General features: G+C 40.8%; 1 protein-coding gene and 1 long non-coding RNA gene across 2 annotated transcripts; one reads left to right on the top strand and one right to left on the bottom strand.

Annotated features, from left to right (window-relative positions):
* Nucleotides 1-296: 296 nt before the first annotated feature.
* LOC118481043 lies at nucleotides 297-4,806 on the bottom strand. The gene is made up of 5 exons (XM_035976129.1): nucleotides 4,393-4,806; nucleotides 3,802-4,017; nucleotides 3,185-3,363; nucleotides 562-861; nucleotides 297-465 (listed from the first exon to the last, which is right to left on the bottom strand). Exons 1-5 carry the CDS (start codon nucleotides 4,804-4,806, stop codon nucleotides 297-299), a joined length of 1,278 nt encoding a protein of 425 aa, XP_035832022.1.
* Nucleotides 4,807-6,065: 1,259 nt separating this feature from the next.
* Nucleotides 6,066-13,698, top strand: LOC118480860. The gene is made up of 3 exons (XR_004863899.1): nucleotides 6,066-6,150; nucleotides 12,792-12,858; nucleotides 13,461-13,698. It is a non-coding gene; the product is annotated as an uncharacterized LOC118480860 (long non-coding RNA).
* The last annotated feature ends 1,496 nt before the right edge of the window (nucleotides 13,699-15,194 follow it).

Raw genomic sequence — 15,194 nt, 5'->3', positions numbered from 1 at the left:
CGGTGGCATCTGGGCAAGTCTGGTTCGCTGAAAAGTGTCATTTTTAAGTGTTCTTTTTATATTTTTTCAGTTTTTTCGATTTTTTTGTGTTTTTAAATTTTTCAAAAACATATAAAAATCACCCTACCCCCTCGAAAGTTCCGTGTTGTCCTCAACACAATGTTAGAGCAATTCGTGACCCGAATATCCCCACACTTGTTTCAAACACGGATTTCAAGAAAATACGATAATTGTGCAAATTATACAAAACAAACTAAACAAAATACTAACTATTTACATTACCAAACCTGGGCCTCTCATGGTTGTTCCTCATCGACCGGGCGTAGAATGTAGCCCACTTTATCAAGCTCTAAATTGTTTATGTCGTTCCCCTCCAAGTACGGTTTAAACCGGTGACCGTTCACCATTTGTTGTTTTAGTGTTTGCTCGTCTTGGATGTCTACGTCACCAAACCTTCCAACTCGCCTAACAACATACGGGCCCATCCATTTACTTTTAAGCTTGCCCGCAAACATCTTGAGTCTTGAGTTGTATAACCAAACTTTTTGACCCACTTCAAACGTTTTCTTTCTTAATTTTGCATCGTGTACTTTCTTGAGATTATCTTTATATGCCGATGCACATTCATACGCCTCGTCTCTAAGCTCTTCAATTTCACACAATTGTAGCTTCCTCATCTTTCCCGCTTCATTGTAGTCCGCATTGACCGTAGTGATCGCCCAATATGCCCGATGCGCTAACTCCATTGGCAAATGACAACCCTTCCCATAAACCATCCGGTACGGTGTTGTGCCAATAGGAGTCTTGTAGGCCGTTCGGTATGCCCACAACGCATCATCCAATTTACTCGACCAATCCTTCCTATCCGTTCTTACCGTCTTCATTAGAATTTCCTTGATTTGACGGTTGGACACCTCGACTTGTCCACTCGTTTGCGGATGGTAAGGTGTGGCAATCCGGTGATTCACGCTATACCTCTTCAACAATTTCCCGAAATTAAAGTTCTTGAAGTGCGAACCACCATCACTTATGATAACTCTTGGAATGCCAAAGCGAGAAAAGATGTTGGATTGAACAAATTTACAAACAACCGAATGGTCGTTTGTGCGTGTTGCAATAGCTTCAATCCACTTTGAGACGTAATCCACCGCTACCAAAATATATAGGAAGCCATTCGAATTTGGGAAAGGACCCATAAAGTCAATACCCCATACATCAAATATCTCTACTACCAAGATCGGTTGTAATGGCATCTCATCCCTTTTCGAGATGCTTCCCATCTTTTGGCAATTTACACAATTTTTAGCAAACTCACAAGCATCTTTGAAAATTGTGGGCCAATAGAACCCACATGAGAGAACCCGATAGCCCGTTTTGTGCCCACTAAAATGACCTCCACATGCGGACGAATGAGCATGCGTCAAAATTTCCAACACTTCTGTCTCGGGCACACACCTCCGTATAACTTGATCCGGTCCGATCTTGAAGAGATCCGGTTCATCCCATATGTATTGCTTCACTTGGACCATAAATTGTTGTCTTCGTTTCTTGGTCCAATGATTCGGTATGGCACCCGTGGCTAAATAGTTGACATAGTGAGCATACCACGGTGCAACAAAGGTGAACACGGCTAAAAGTTGCTCGTCGGGAAAGCTTTCATTTATTTCACTTATATCATCGATTCCTTCCACCGGGATTCGGGACAAGTGATCCGCCACTACATTCTCACTTCCGTTTTTATCTCGAATTTCCAAATCAAACTCTTGCAATAACAATACCCACCGAATCAACCGAGGCTTCGCGTCCTTTTTCTCCATCAAATATCGGACCACACTATGATCCGAATATACCACAACTTTGCTCCCCCAAATATACGAGCGAAAATTATCCAAAGCATACACCACCGCTAATAATTCCTTTTCAGTTGTGGTGTAATTCAGTTGCGCTTCGGATAACGTTTTGCTTGCATAATAAATGACCACCGGTTTCTTGTCAACCCGTTGACCCAAAAGTGCACCAATAGTAGTGTCGCTTGCATCACACATGATCTCAAATGGCTTTGACCAATCGGGCGGTTGCAAAATAGGAGCTTTGACCAAGTGTTAAAACAGTGAAAGCTTGCATACACTCGTTAGTAAAATCAAATGGGACATCTTTTAATAACAAGTTGCATAAAGGTTTTGTAATAACACTAAAACCTTTTATGAAACGCCTATAAAACCCCGCGTGTCCCAAAAACGATCTTACACCCTTAACATTTCTCGGAGGTGGCAAAGATGCTATTACCCTTATTTTTGCCTTGTCTACCTCCATGCCCCTCTCTGATATCACATGACCCAACACAATTCCCTCTTGCACCATGAAGTGACTTTTCTCCCAACTTAGCACTAAAGTTTTCTCAACACATCTTTTTAAAACTTTTTGTAATTCGTTGAGACAAGCTTCAAAACTAGTGCCGAAAATGGAAAAGTCATCCATAAATACTTCAAGCGACTCTCCAACCATGTCCGAGAAAATACTCATCATACATCGTTGGAAAGTTACCGGAGCATTGCACAAGCCAAATGGCATTCGCCGAAAGGCAAAAGTGCCATATGGACAAGTGAAGGTGGTCTTGTGTTGGTCATCCGGGTGTATTGCTATTTGATCGTAACCCGAATACCCGTCCAAAAAGCAACAAAATTTTTGACCCGATAATTTTTCAATGATTTGGTTAATAAAAGGTAACGGGAAATGGTCCTTAGAAGTGGCGGCATTCAATTTTCGGTAATCAATGCATACACGCCACCCGGTGATCGGTCAGGTGGCAATTTGTTCACCGTTTTCATCTTTGACTACTTGAATGCCGACCTTCTTAGGCACAACTTGGGTGGGACTCACACAAGCGCTATCCGAAATCGGATAGATGATTCCCGCGTCTAACCATTTTATTACCTCCTTTTTTACTACCTCTCGTAGATTCGGGTTCAATCGCCTTTGAGCTTCTCGTGTGGGCTTTGCATCATCAGTGGTAATAATCTTGTGCATGACGATAGATGGACTAATTCCTTTGAGATCGGCAATCGTCCATCCAATAGCTCCCTTGTTCTCTTTCAAAACTTTCAACAATGCTTGCTCTTGCACCAACTCTAAGTTAGAGGCAATAATGACCGGTAAAGTGTCATTATCCCCTAAGAAAGCATACTTCAAGTGACTCGGCAAGCCTTTCAATTCCAGCTTTGGCGGTTCTTCTAATGATGGTTTAATACCGGAGTCTATTTCCGCCGGTAAGCCTTCAAATTGATGAGTCCATGGTGGTCGACCTTCCCTCAAAGCCATGGCATCCTGTTTTTCCTCTTCAACCCGTAGTGCATAAGCATGTACCTGTTCAGAAAAATCACACAAACAAACATCCATACCATCCTCCTCATACTCATGCGGGTTGCATCCGTCAACTAAATCTGCCATGAAACACTCATCAACACCAACATCATTAGCATTGTTAGTAAAAACATTTAAGCGCATTTTTCGATTCCCAAAAGTCATATCGACTGTACCGAACCTACAATCGATCACGGCATGCGCGGTGCTAAAAAATGGCCGACCCAAAATCACGTTTTGTTGTTGTTTTGGGTCCGCGGACGAGTAGTCCAAGACTAGAAAGTCAACCGGGTAATAAAACTCATCAATTTTTACAATCACATTTTGAACCATGCCTCGGGGTAACTTATGAGACAAATCGGCCAAAACAACCGTTGTCTCCACTCTTGCTAATGGACCAAAATCGTATTGGTCATATAAGCCCCTCGGTAAAATGCTTACCCCGGCTCCAAGATCGAGTAACGCCTTTGCCATTTGAAAATTGCCAACTTGTATATTTATCAATGGCGTACCTGGATCTTTAAGCTTAGGGGGAAGCTCCCCATTCAAAACCGCACTCACTTGCTCGGTCAAGTCTACCCGCTTAGGCATTTTTTTCTTTTGTTGTTGTTTTTGTGTACATAATTCCTTAAGGAATTTAGCATAAGCGGGTACTTGCTTTATTGCATCAAGTAATGGAAGATTTATTTTCACTTGTTTAAACATGTCCCATAATTCTTCTTTTTGGGGACCTCTTGATGCAATAAAATTTTTTCTACCCGGGTCAAGCAAGGCCGATGGAAATGGGACTTGACTCGGTTCACCCTCAACTTTTTCACTTTTCTCATTTTCACCCAACCCCGGTTTGTTAACAATTGATTCTTTAGGTTTAACCGGTGAAACTTCATCATCATTTTCATTACCCGTGATATCCTCAACTACCCCCTCAACCATACCCGGTGACAAATTGGCCTTAAATTCTTTGCCACTTCTCAAAACACTAACATGACTAATATTAACATTACCTCGTAACGAACCATGTGAAGGATTTACCTTAGTATCACTAGGAAGTTGACCCTTGCTTTTCTTTAATTCCGCCACATCGGTTGCCAATTGACCCATTTGGGTTGTTAGTGATTGAATGCTCTTGTCACGAACCTCATCCTTTTGCATCCGGACTTCATCTAGTTGGTTCCGCTTTTGCATATCTTGTTGCATAGCCCGAAGCATATCCATGACTTCATTCCCGCTTGATGAACTTTGACCCAAACCACCTTGACCAGTTTGTTGGAATTGCCCTTGATAACCATAATTGTTTCCACCTCTATAGTTGCCTTGATTGTATTGTTGGCGAGGTGCAAAGTTACCTTGAGCTCCTTGAAATTTTGGGTTAGCTTGGTTCGCCGCGTTCCCATAGCGAAAATTCGGATGGTTTCGTAACCCGGGGTGGTATGTGTTGGAGTTCATGTTGAAATTTCGACCACCCCCTCCTTGAATTGCATTAACCTCTTCTACTTGCTCATCAACTACTCCCACTACGCAGACTTCCGCCGTATGGCCTATTTCATTGCAATTGGTGCACACGTTGTACACTTGGTTCGTGGTTTGAACATTGCCACTCTCTACTCCGTGCACTTGTGGCCTTTGTGTCACATGCCTTACCCTTCATGAAGATTGAGCTTTTCTCTTTGAATTCACCGCCATTTGTTCTAAAAATGCCCAATCAACATGTTCATAATTGGTACCGAATGTACCATTAGTGATTGACATTAGATCCCGTGCATACTCCGAACTCAACCCTTCATGAAATGCATTCAATAATTCCCAAAGTTGGATCCCATGATGAGGGCAATTCCTGTAACACCCCGAAAATATAAAACTTTATATTAGAATTATAAAGCATAAATAAATGAGAAATTCACCAACTAAAATTTTAACCTAGTTGGTTAATAGTTGAGAATATACCTATAATAAGAATTAAAAGTCACAAAATAAAATGTTGTCCAAAGTGAAAGGACTTAAGTTGCCAAAGCTTAAAAATCTTGTCACTAAATTAGTGAAACAAAAACCAAACACCCCATTTGGAGGTGTTGGTCGACCAGGAACAAGAGAAGGGGCGATCCCCCACTCCTCAAACCCTAAATCTTGCTTAAGCTCTCAATTGAAGGAGTAAATCTGGTCCAAACGAAAATCCAAGCTTAAAATTGTGATCCTCATCGCAAGAGGATTATAAGGTATGTGAAATTTAATGAAAACCCTTAGCTTGAAATTCTCATGAATTGGGGAAAATCTGAGATTTTAGTTGCATGATCGTCTCATGACGATTTAGGCATAACTATAGTGTTTAGAGACAAACCCTAGACAAATAGGGGCTGAAATCATGAAGAATTTGATGGAAACTATGATCACCATTGTAGGTGATTAATGGGTTATGTGAATTGGAATAAACACTAGGAAATAGATTGTTAATCTAGTGTAATTTGGTAATTTTGAGATGAATTCAGCAATTAGGGGCTTACAATCATGTAAAATGGTGAATTCATGTGAAATCATGGCTAATTGATAAACTAAAGATGTGATATGTAATTATGTAAAAATTCTGCCTATCAAGTGTTTGTTGAAATGCCTCTATGAAGGCTTAAAACTGAAATTCCAAGTTTAAACGCATAATCATGATAGTTGTGTATTATGCGAATGATGATTTGAAAAGAAAGTTCTAAACATATGGTAATTGAACTCAATAGGAACGGGCGCAGGAGCGTCAAGTGGACAAGCGAGTGCCGAACCACGTCAAAAAGGGTTACTTTGAAGGTATGTAACACGTCTCGTTACATTATGTAAATTTAGATCGTTGTAGTTGTTTATCATATTTCTAGTTAAATTGGATTGGAGCAAAGGCGTTGTCATATTTGGATACTAGTATGAATGACGAATTTAGCTCGTTGGTAGTTGCCAAGAAGGAAGGAAATTCCGTAGGCAAGCCAAACGGGTCAAACAATCAAGTAAACATGATCTATATTCCGAATATGATAAATTGATGTATGTAGTGGCTATAGTATGATGTACTAGAAATATTAGACCCTTACTACTTTGATAATGCAGGATGTTGAAACCCGAAAGTTGGAATTTTTGGTTGAAATGCTCAAACCAAACAAAAGCATGAATTCCCAGGTGCTACCGTAAATTACGGTGTCACCGTAATTTACGGTAGGGGATTTTGATTTATGGTGGTTCTCTCCTGTGTTACGGTGTAACCAGGAATCTCCAGCCCTCACCGTAATTTACGGTGGTACCGTAAATTATGGTGGAGCCTGGGACACTATTATATTCTTATTCTTTTAATGGGGTATTAAGCTTTGTAACCTTATCATTCTTAAACATCAAGAACTAACGATCTATTTGTTGATTCTTAGGTAATTAGAAGTCATGGATGGCGATCAAGCGACAAGATAAATGAACCGAACACTCCACTTCGAAGCTTCCGCTATGTTAAACTTGTTAAACAGTGGTTCTTTTGTTGTAATCAAAGTCTTAAACAACAATATTACGTTCTACTTTTGTTCTTAGTAGGCTAACTAGTAAAAGTTTTGAAACCTTTGTAAATTTTAACGGCTGTTGGTATATAATAGATATTAAATTCTAGTATAAAAATAAGGGTGTAATAAGTTGGTAATCAGAGCCTCGGTTGTCAATAAGTGTTCGGTTCAAGCTTGATCGACCATCCGGTAAGAACTAATTTCAGTTAATAAACTTTATGTTATGCAAAGAATGAGAAATGAACTCACATGCATGAAATGAGCAAGTAAGCTCAATTAACAGCAAGAACAATCAAGTCAAGTCGTGAACTTGATTGAATCAACAGCAAGAACGATCAAATCAAGTTGTGAACTTGATTGAATCAACAGCAAGAACGATCAAATCAAGTTGTGAACTTGATTGAATCAACAGCAAGAACGATCAAATCAAGTTGTGAACTTGATTGAATCAACAGCAAGAACGACTAAATCAAGTTATGAACTTGATAGAATCAAACAAGAACAGCATGTGTTATAAATGGAATGTTTTAACAGCTTGTGTAAACATTTCAGAAACGAAGATGGCTGATAAAGGTAACGATGATGCGGTGCCAAGAGTCACCGAACAAGTCAGGGAGGCGATTGCCGAAGAGGTTGGAAAGGCAATCGAAAACAGTCTGGCAGGCTTCATTGATAGAATTCAAAACACAGTTCTATCAATGGTAGAAGATAGAATCAAGAAATTAGAAGACGACTCAAAACTTGAAAAGGAAAAACATGGAGGAAGAAAACCTTGTTCATACAAGGAATTCATGGCTTGTAAACCACCGGTATACAATGGGGAGGTTGACCCAATAGTGTGCCAAAGATGGCTGAGTGATATCGAAGGGGTATTCGAGAGAACCCATTGTGATGTAAATGACTATGTGGCCTATGGTACGGGTCAACTAAGAAATCAAGCAAAAGATTGGTGGGATAACAAGAAGAGAGAGATCGGTGCTGAGGCTGTTAAGATCATGACTTGGGATGAATTCAAGACGCCATTTCTGAAGCATCATAGCCCCAAGGCGGTTATGAATAAAATCAAGCAAGAATTCATGCAGCTCAGGCACAAAAACGAGACCATAGACAAGATCACGGCAACGTTTATGGATAAAATGAAGTTTTGTGATGATCTTGTAACAAACGAAGAACAAAGGATATATTATTATCATAACATGTTGAGTGCCGAGTATAGGGAGTTCATCACCCCTTCCAAATACGAGACCCTTACCGAGATTATAAATGCTGCTCGGGAAAGGGAAATTGAGCTGAAAAAGAGTATCGAAAGGGGTGAACGGAGGGCACCTGATGTAAATCCTAGCCCTACTAAAAAGGCACGAGCAAGTGAGAGCTCAAAGAAGTCTGATACGAAAGGCGGGTCACCGGGTTGCAAAATTTGCGGGAAGGGCCATAAAGGCGAATGTCATTACAAGGATAAGCCTTGTCCTATATGCAAGAAAACAGGACATATAGCCTTATCATGCCCGGAGAAGGTAACGGTTTGTTATAATTGTTATCGAACGGGTCATAAGAAAGCAGAGTGCCCGGAGTTGGTTGAAAAGAAGGGTGGGCAGGAACAGAAGGGTGAAGCCCCTAAAGCAAAGGCAAGATCTTTTCAACTAACCGCCGCAGAAGCCAAGATTGAACCTGACGTGGTCTCAGGTATATTTACTGTAAACTCGATTCCTGCACGTGTGTTATTTGATACGGGTGCGAATAAATCCTTTGTTTCATATGGATTTATTCGACATCCTTCATTTATTCTAACTAAATTACCTGTGCCCTTAGAAGTAGAGATAGGTAATAATAAAAGTTTTATTGTTTGCGATGTATGTGAAAATTGCAAACTGAGCATTGACGACGAAGAATATTTGATAAATCTAATCCCGATGTCGATGGGAGAATTTCAAGTCGTCGTTGGGATGGATTGGCTATCTCGACATCATGCAAAGGTCGTGTGTTTCCGTAAAGAGATAAAACTGACATCTCCGAGCGGGAAACACGTCACTATCTATGGCGAGAAAGGAGGCAATCCCATTGTATGCTCAATGTTGAAAGCACACAAGCTAATGAAGCAAGGATGCAAAGCATTTATGATATACGCAAATGAACCCGAAAAAGAATCACGAAAGATTGGAGATGTACCGGTAGTACGAGATTATGAAGACGTTTTTCCGGAAGATTTGCCGGGAATACCGCCCGAACGGGAAGTAGAGTTCGGGATCGAATTGATTCCGGGCGCGAAACCCGTAGCAAAAGCCCCGTATCGACTTGCGCCGTCAGAATTGCAAGAATTGATGTCCCAAATCCAAGACCTGCTTGACAAGGGATTCATAAGGCCGAGTGTGTCTCCTTGGGGCGCACCGGTATTGTTCGTGAGAAAGAAAGACGGGAGTATGCGCATGTGTATCGATTACCGGGAGTTAAACAAACTCACGGTAAAGAATCGATACCCGCTCCCGAGAATAGACGATTTATTCGACCAGCTACAAGGTGCGAATTGGTTTTCCAAAATTGACCTTAGATCGGGGTATCACCAATTAAGGGTCAAAGAAGAAGATGTGCCGAAGACGGCTTTCCGCACGAGATACGGACATTACGAATTCCTTGTGATGTCATTCGGATTAACAAACGCGCCCGCGGCTTTCATGGACCTCATGAACCGGGTTTGCAAACCGATGCTGGATAAGTCGGTCATCGTGTTTATCGATGACATATTGGTATATTCGAAAAGTGAGGCTGAACACGCACATCACCTACAAGAAGTGTTAGAAGCCCTTAGACGAGAGAAGCTATACGCAAAATTCTCTAAATGTGCCTTTTGGTTACGAGAGGTACAATTTCTTGGCCACATTATAAGCGCTGACGGAGTACTGGTGGATCCGTCAAAGATTGAGGCGGTGTCAAAATGGAATTCCCCAAGAAACCCTTCTGAAATTAGAAGCTTTTTGGGACTTGCGGGATACTATAGGAGATTTATTCAGGATTTCTCCAAGATTGCGTCGCCACTAACCAAGCTGACCCGAAAGACAGAAAGATTCATCTGGGGTGTTGAACAAGAGAAAGCGTTTCAAACGCTAAAAGAAAAATTAACTCAAGCTCCGGTACTAACACTACCGGACGGAGTTGAAGACATGGAGGTTTATTCGGATGCTTCACTATCGGGACTCGGATGTGTATTGATGCAACGGGGCAAGGTCATAGCCTATGCCTCGAGGCAATTAAAGATACACGAACAGAAATATCCTACGCACGATCTCGAGTTGGCGGCGGTAGTATTCGCATTAAAAATATGGAGGCACTATCTGTACGGAGTAAAATGCACCATATTCACCGACCACAAGAGTTTGAAATATTTCTTCGATCAGAAGGAGTTAAATATGCGACAAAGGCGGTGGCTAGAAACGGTAAAGGATTATGATTGTGAAATACGTTATCACCCGGGAAAGGCTAATGCAGTGGCCGATGCGCTGAGCCGCAAATCGGATAATACCCCAATACGGGTACGATCAATGCAACTGGTTGTGACTTCAAGCTTGCTTGAACAAATTCGAGAAGCACAAGATGAAGCTGTAAAGGCAGAAAACTGGAAAAAAGAAAGAATTATCGGCCAAGTTAAGGACCTAGAGGTGGGCAGTCACGGCCTGAAGACTCGCTTTAAAAGAATCTGGGTCCCTAACACATGTGGGGTTAAAAAGCTTCTACTCGATGAAGCTCATAAATCCCGTTATTCCATTCACCCGGGAGCAACCAAGATGTATCATGACTTGAAGCAAAATTATTGGTGGCCCGGAATGAAGCGGGACAACGTGAAGTACGTGGAAAAGTGTTTGACATGCTTGCAAGTCAAGGCAGAACACCAAAAACCATATGGTAAACTTCAACCGTTAGAAATTCCGGTTTGGAAATGGGAGCAAATTACAATGGACCTATTGACCAAACTGCCTAAAACAAGTCGTGGTTTTGATGCCATTTGGGTAGTAGTGGATAGGTTAACCAAAAGCGCTCACTTTATTCCCATTCGTGAGACTTATACTTCGGAGAAAATGTCGGAGGTTTATACCAACGAGATCATAGCAAGACATGGAGTACCGATATCCATTGTGTCAGACAAAGATACTCGGTTTACTTCAAAATTCTGGCGTGAATTCCAAGAACAGATGGGAACTAAATTGTTCCTTAGCACTGCTTACCATCCACAAACGGATGGGCAGAGCGAAAGAACAATACAGACATTGGGTGATATGCTACGGGCTTGCATTATCGACTTTGGGGGTAGTTGGGATGTTCATTTACCTTTGGTCGAATTCGCATATAACAATAGCTATCACGCGAGCATTAAAATGGCCCCGTATGAGCTATTATATGGCAGAAAGTGTCGGACCCCGGTATGTTGGGGAGAAGTGGGTCCGCGGGGGCTAGCGCCATCCGATATAATCCGAGCTACAAACGCTAAAATTGATATAGTTCGGGCACACTTGAAAGCGGCTCAAGACCGGCAAAAGGCATACGCAGATAAAAGAAAAAGGCCAATTGAGTTTCAGGTTGGCGACATGGTCATGCTAAAGGTTTCCCCATGGAAGGGTATCATTAGATTCAGAAAAAGGGGGAAGTTAAGCCCGAGATTTATTGGGCCATTTAGAATCACTGAACGGGTCGGTAAGGTGGCTTATCGACTTGAATTACCTGAAGAATTGAGTGGAATTCATAGCACATTCCACGTATCACATCTTCGAAAATGTTTGGCTGACGAAACTGCTCATGTCCACTACGATGACATCGAGGTGGATAACAGCCTCAACTATACGGTAAAACCAATTGCGATTTTAGATCGTAAGGAGAAAAGTTTGAGGAACAAGATAATAAGTCAAGTCAAGGTCAAATGGGAGCACAGAAAAGGGTCAGACACTACATGGGAGTCCGAGGAAGAAATGCGACGACTCCACCCTACATTATTTGGTATGTAATTCGGTTTCGGGGACGAAACCCTTTTAAGGGGGGTGGACTTGTAACACCCCGAAAATATAAAACTTTATATTAGAATTATAAAGCATAAATAAATGAGAAATTCACCAACTAAAATTTTAACCTAGTTGGTTAATAGTTGAGAATATACCTATAATAAGAATTAAAAGTCACAAAATAAAATGTTGTCCAAAGTGAAAGGACTTAAGTTGCCAAAGCTTAAAAATCTTGTCACTAAATTAGTGAAACAAAAACCAAACACCCCATTTGGAGGTGTTGGTCGACCAGGAACAAGAGAAGGGGCGATCCCCCACTCCTCAAACCCTAAATCTTGCTTAAGCTCTCAATTGAAGGAGTAAATCTGGTCCAAACGAAAATCCAAGCTTAAAATTGTGATCCTCATCGCAAGAGGATTATAAGGTATGTGAAATTTAATGAAAACCCTTAGCTTGAAATTCTCATGAATTGGGGAAAATCTGAGATTTTAGTTGCATGATCGTCTCATGACGATTTAGGCATAACTATAGTGTTTAGAGACAAACCCTAGACAAATAGGGGCTGAAATCATGAAGAATTTGATGGAAACTATGATCACCATTGTAGGTGATTAATGGGTTATGTGAATTGGAATAAACACTAGGAAATAGATTGTTAATCTAGTGTAATTTGGTAATTTTGAGATGAATTCAGCAATTAGGGGCTTACAATCATGTAAAATGGTGAATTCATGTGAAATCATGGCTAATTGATAAACTAAAGATGTGATATGTAATTATGTAAAAATTCTGCCTATCAAGTGTTTGTTGAAATGCCTCTATGAAGGCTTAAAACTGAAATTCCAAGTTTAAACGCATAATCATGATAGTTGTGTATTATGCGAATGATGATTTGAAAAGAAAGTTCTAAACATATGGTAATTGAACTCAATAGGAACGGGCGCAGGAGCGTCAAGTGGACAAGCGAGTGCCGAACCACGTCAAAAAGGGTTACTTTGAAGGTATGTAACACGTCTCGTTACATTATGTAAATTTAGATCGTTGTAGTTGTTTATCATATTTCTAGTTAAATTGGATTGGAGCAAAGGCGTTGTCATATTTGGATACTAGTATGAATGACGAATTTAGCTCGTTGGTAGTTGCCAAGAAGGAAGGAAATTCCGTAGGCAAGCCAAACGGGTCAAACAATCAAGTAAACATGATCTATATTCCGAATATGATAAATTGATGTATGTAGTGGCTATAGTATGATGTACTAGAAATATTAGACCCTTACTACTTTGATAATGCAGGATGTTGAAACCCGAAAGTTGGAATTTTTGGTTGAAATGCTCAAACCAAACAAAAGCATGAATTCCCAGGTGCTACCGTAAATTACGGTGTCACCGTAATTTACGGTAGGGGATTTTGATTTATGGTGGTTCTCTCCTGTGTTACGGTGTAACCAGGAATCTCCAGCCCTCACCGTAATTTACGGTGGTACCGTAAATTATGGTGGAGCCTGGGACACTATTATATTCTTATTCTTTTAATGGGGTATTAAGCTTTGTAACCTTATCATTCTTAAACATCAAGAACTAACGATCTATTTGTTGATTCTTAGGTAATTAGAAGTCATGGATGGCGATCAAGCGACAAGATAAATGAACCGAACACTCCACTTCGAAGCTTCCGCTATGTTAAACTTGTTAAACAGTGGTTCTTTTGTTGTAATCAAAGTCTTAAACAACAATATTACGTTCTACTTTTGTTCTTAGTAGGCTAACTAGTAAAAGTTTTGAAACCTTTGTAAATTTTAACGGCTGTTGGTATATAATAGATATTAAATTCTAGTATAAAAATAAGGGTGTAATAATTCCGTAACATCATATTAAACCTTTCGAAGGCTTCATGAAACATCTCCCCCGATTTTTGTTGGAAACTTCTCAAACCTCTTCTAGCATCATTGGTCTTTTGAGAAGTATAATATTCATCTAAGAATATTTGCTGCATGTCGGCCCATGTAAAAATAGACGCGGAGGGCAATGTGTGAAACCATCTCTTTGCTTTATCTTCTAGGGAAAACTGGAAAAGGACCAACTTAACATCATCCGCAGAAAACCCTTGACCTCCAATAGTGTAGCAAATGGAGTCTTATGTCTCCAAATGAAAGTAGGGTTCTTCCGTTGCTAACCCTTTGAACTTTGGTAAACTTCGGAGAGCGGTTGTTCTAACTTCAAAAGTTCTTCCATCCGCACGATGAGGAATCACTACCGGCGAAGGATTGTTAGTGTTAATGGGCCGAAAGTGAGCTTCAATTCCCCGTACTACTTCTCGTTGATGTCTTTGAGGGGCACCTAATGGTGCTCTTGGTTGACCCATTGATGTGTGTAAAATGCAACATATAAATCACATCAATTAAGCATAAAACTAACATTTTTTAAGTACTAATGTTGGAAAAAGAGTGTTTTTGTCTTCCTTTTGTATTTTCAGGATGAAATGAGCTCAAAATCACAAAAGAAGCAAAAAGACAACTAATTCTAGCATAAATACAAGAAAAGGAATAAAAGTAGACTGCCCGGATCCTCAACGGCACCTCCCAAGGCAAAGAAGAGAAAACAGAAGACTGAACACGCCCCGTGTCCAGCGAACACGGGGCCGTGCCCAAGAAGCAGCAGAAAAGACAAACCAGTAGAAGCTTCCATTGCCCACCACGGGGCCGTGTCCAGCGGGCACGGGGGCGTGGTGAAAGTACAGCAGGCGCATTAATTGTAATTGCGAATTACAATTAATGAAGAGAGAGAATGTCAGACGGGCACGGGGGCGTGTCCAGCGGACACGGGGCCATGCCCAGCCTTCTGTTCAGCCTATAAATAGGGGTGCTTGGTTTCATTCCATCTCATCCCTTGGCACACCACCTCTCTCACACTTCATCCACCACCCACCACCACCATAACACCATCATCCACCACCATCATCCATTGTCCATCATAGAGTGTTTGAGTCGTCTCGGGATCCAAGATTGATCGAAAGAGTTCTTGACAATCAAGGCCATGTTTGCCTAAGTCTCTTACATCACTTGGTGAAGACAAGTGTTTAGTATAATACTTTTTATTTTTAATCTTTTGCACTTTTTATTTGGTTTTGTATTAATGACTTTAATAACTAGTTACTTATGTTGAAGGTGATCTTTCCTTATCGTTTGTCCGTGGTGTCTTGGCATTATTTTACTGTCTATATAAAATAAAAGATTTTCACCATTCATATCTCCACGGTCTATATGGAGGTATGTTGGCTACCTGGTCGGGGGTTAAGGGAACGGTTTGGTAAGGGTCTTGCCCTTGCTCAGCGTTTAGAG

The sequence above is a fragment of the Helianthus annuus genome, chromosome 8 (assembly GCF_002127325.2).
Source record: "Helianthus annuus cultivar XRQ/B chromosome 8, HanXRQr2.0-SUNRISE, whole genome shotgun sequence".
NCBI classification, from domain to species: Eukaryota; Viridiplantae; Streptophyta; class Magnoliopsida; order Asterales; family Asteraceae; genus Helianthus; species Helianthus annuus.
This window is presented reverse-complemented; position numbering and strand designations above follow the sequence as displayed.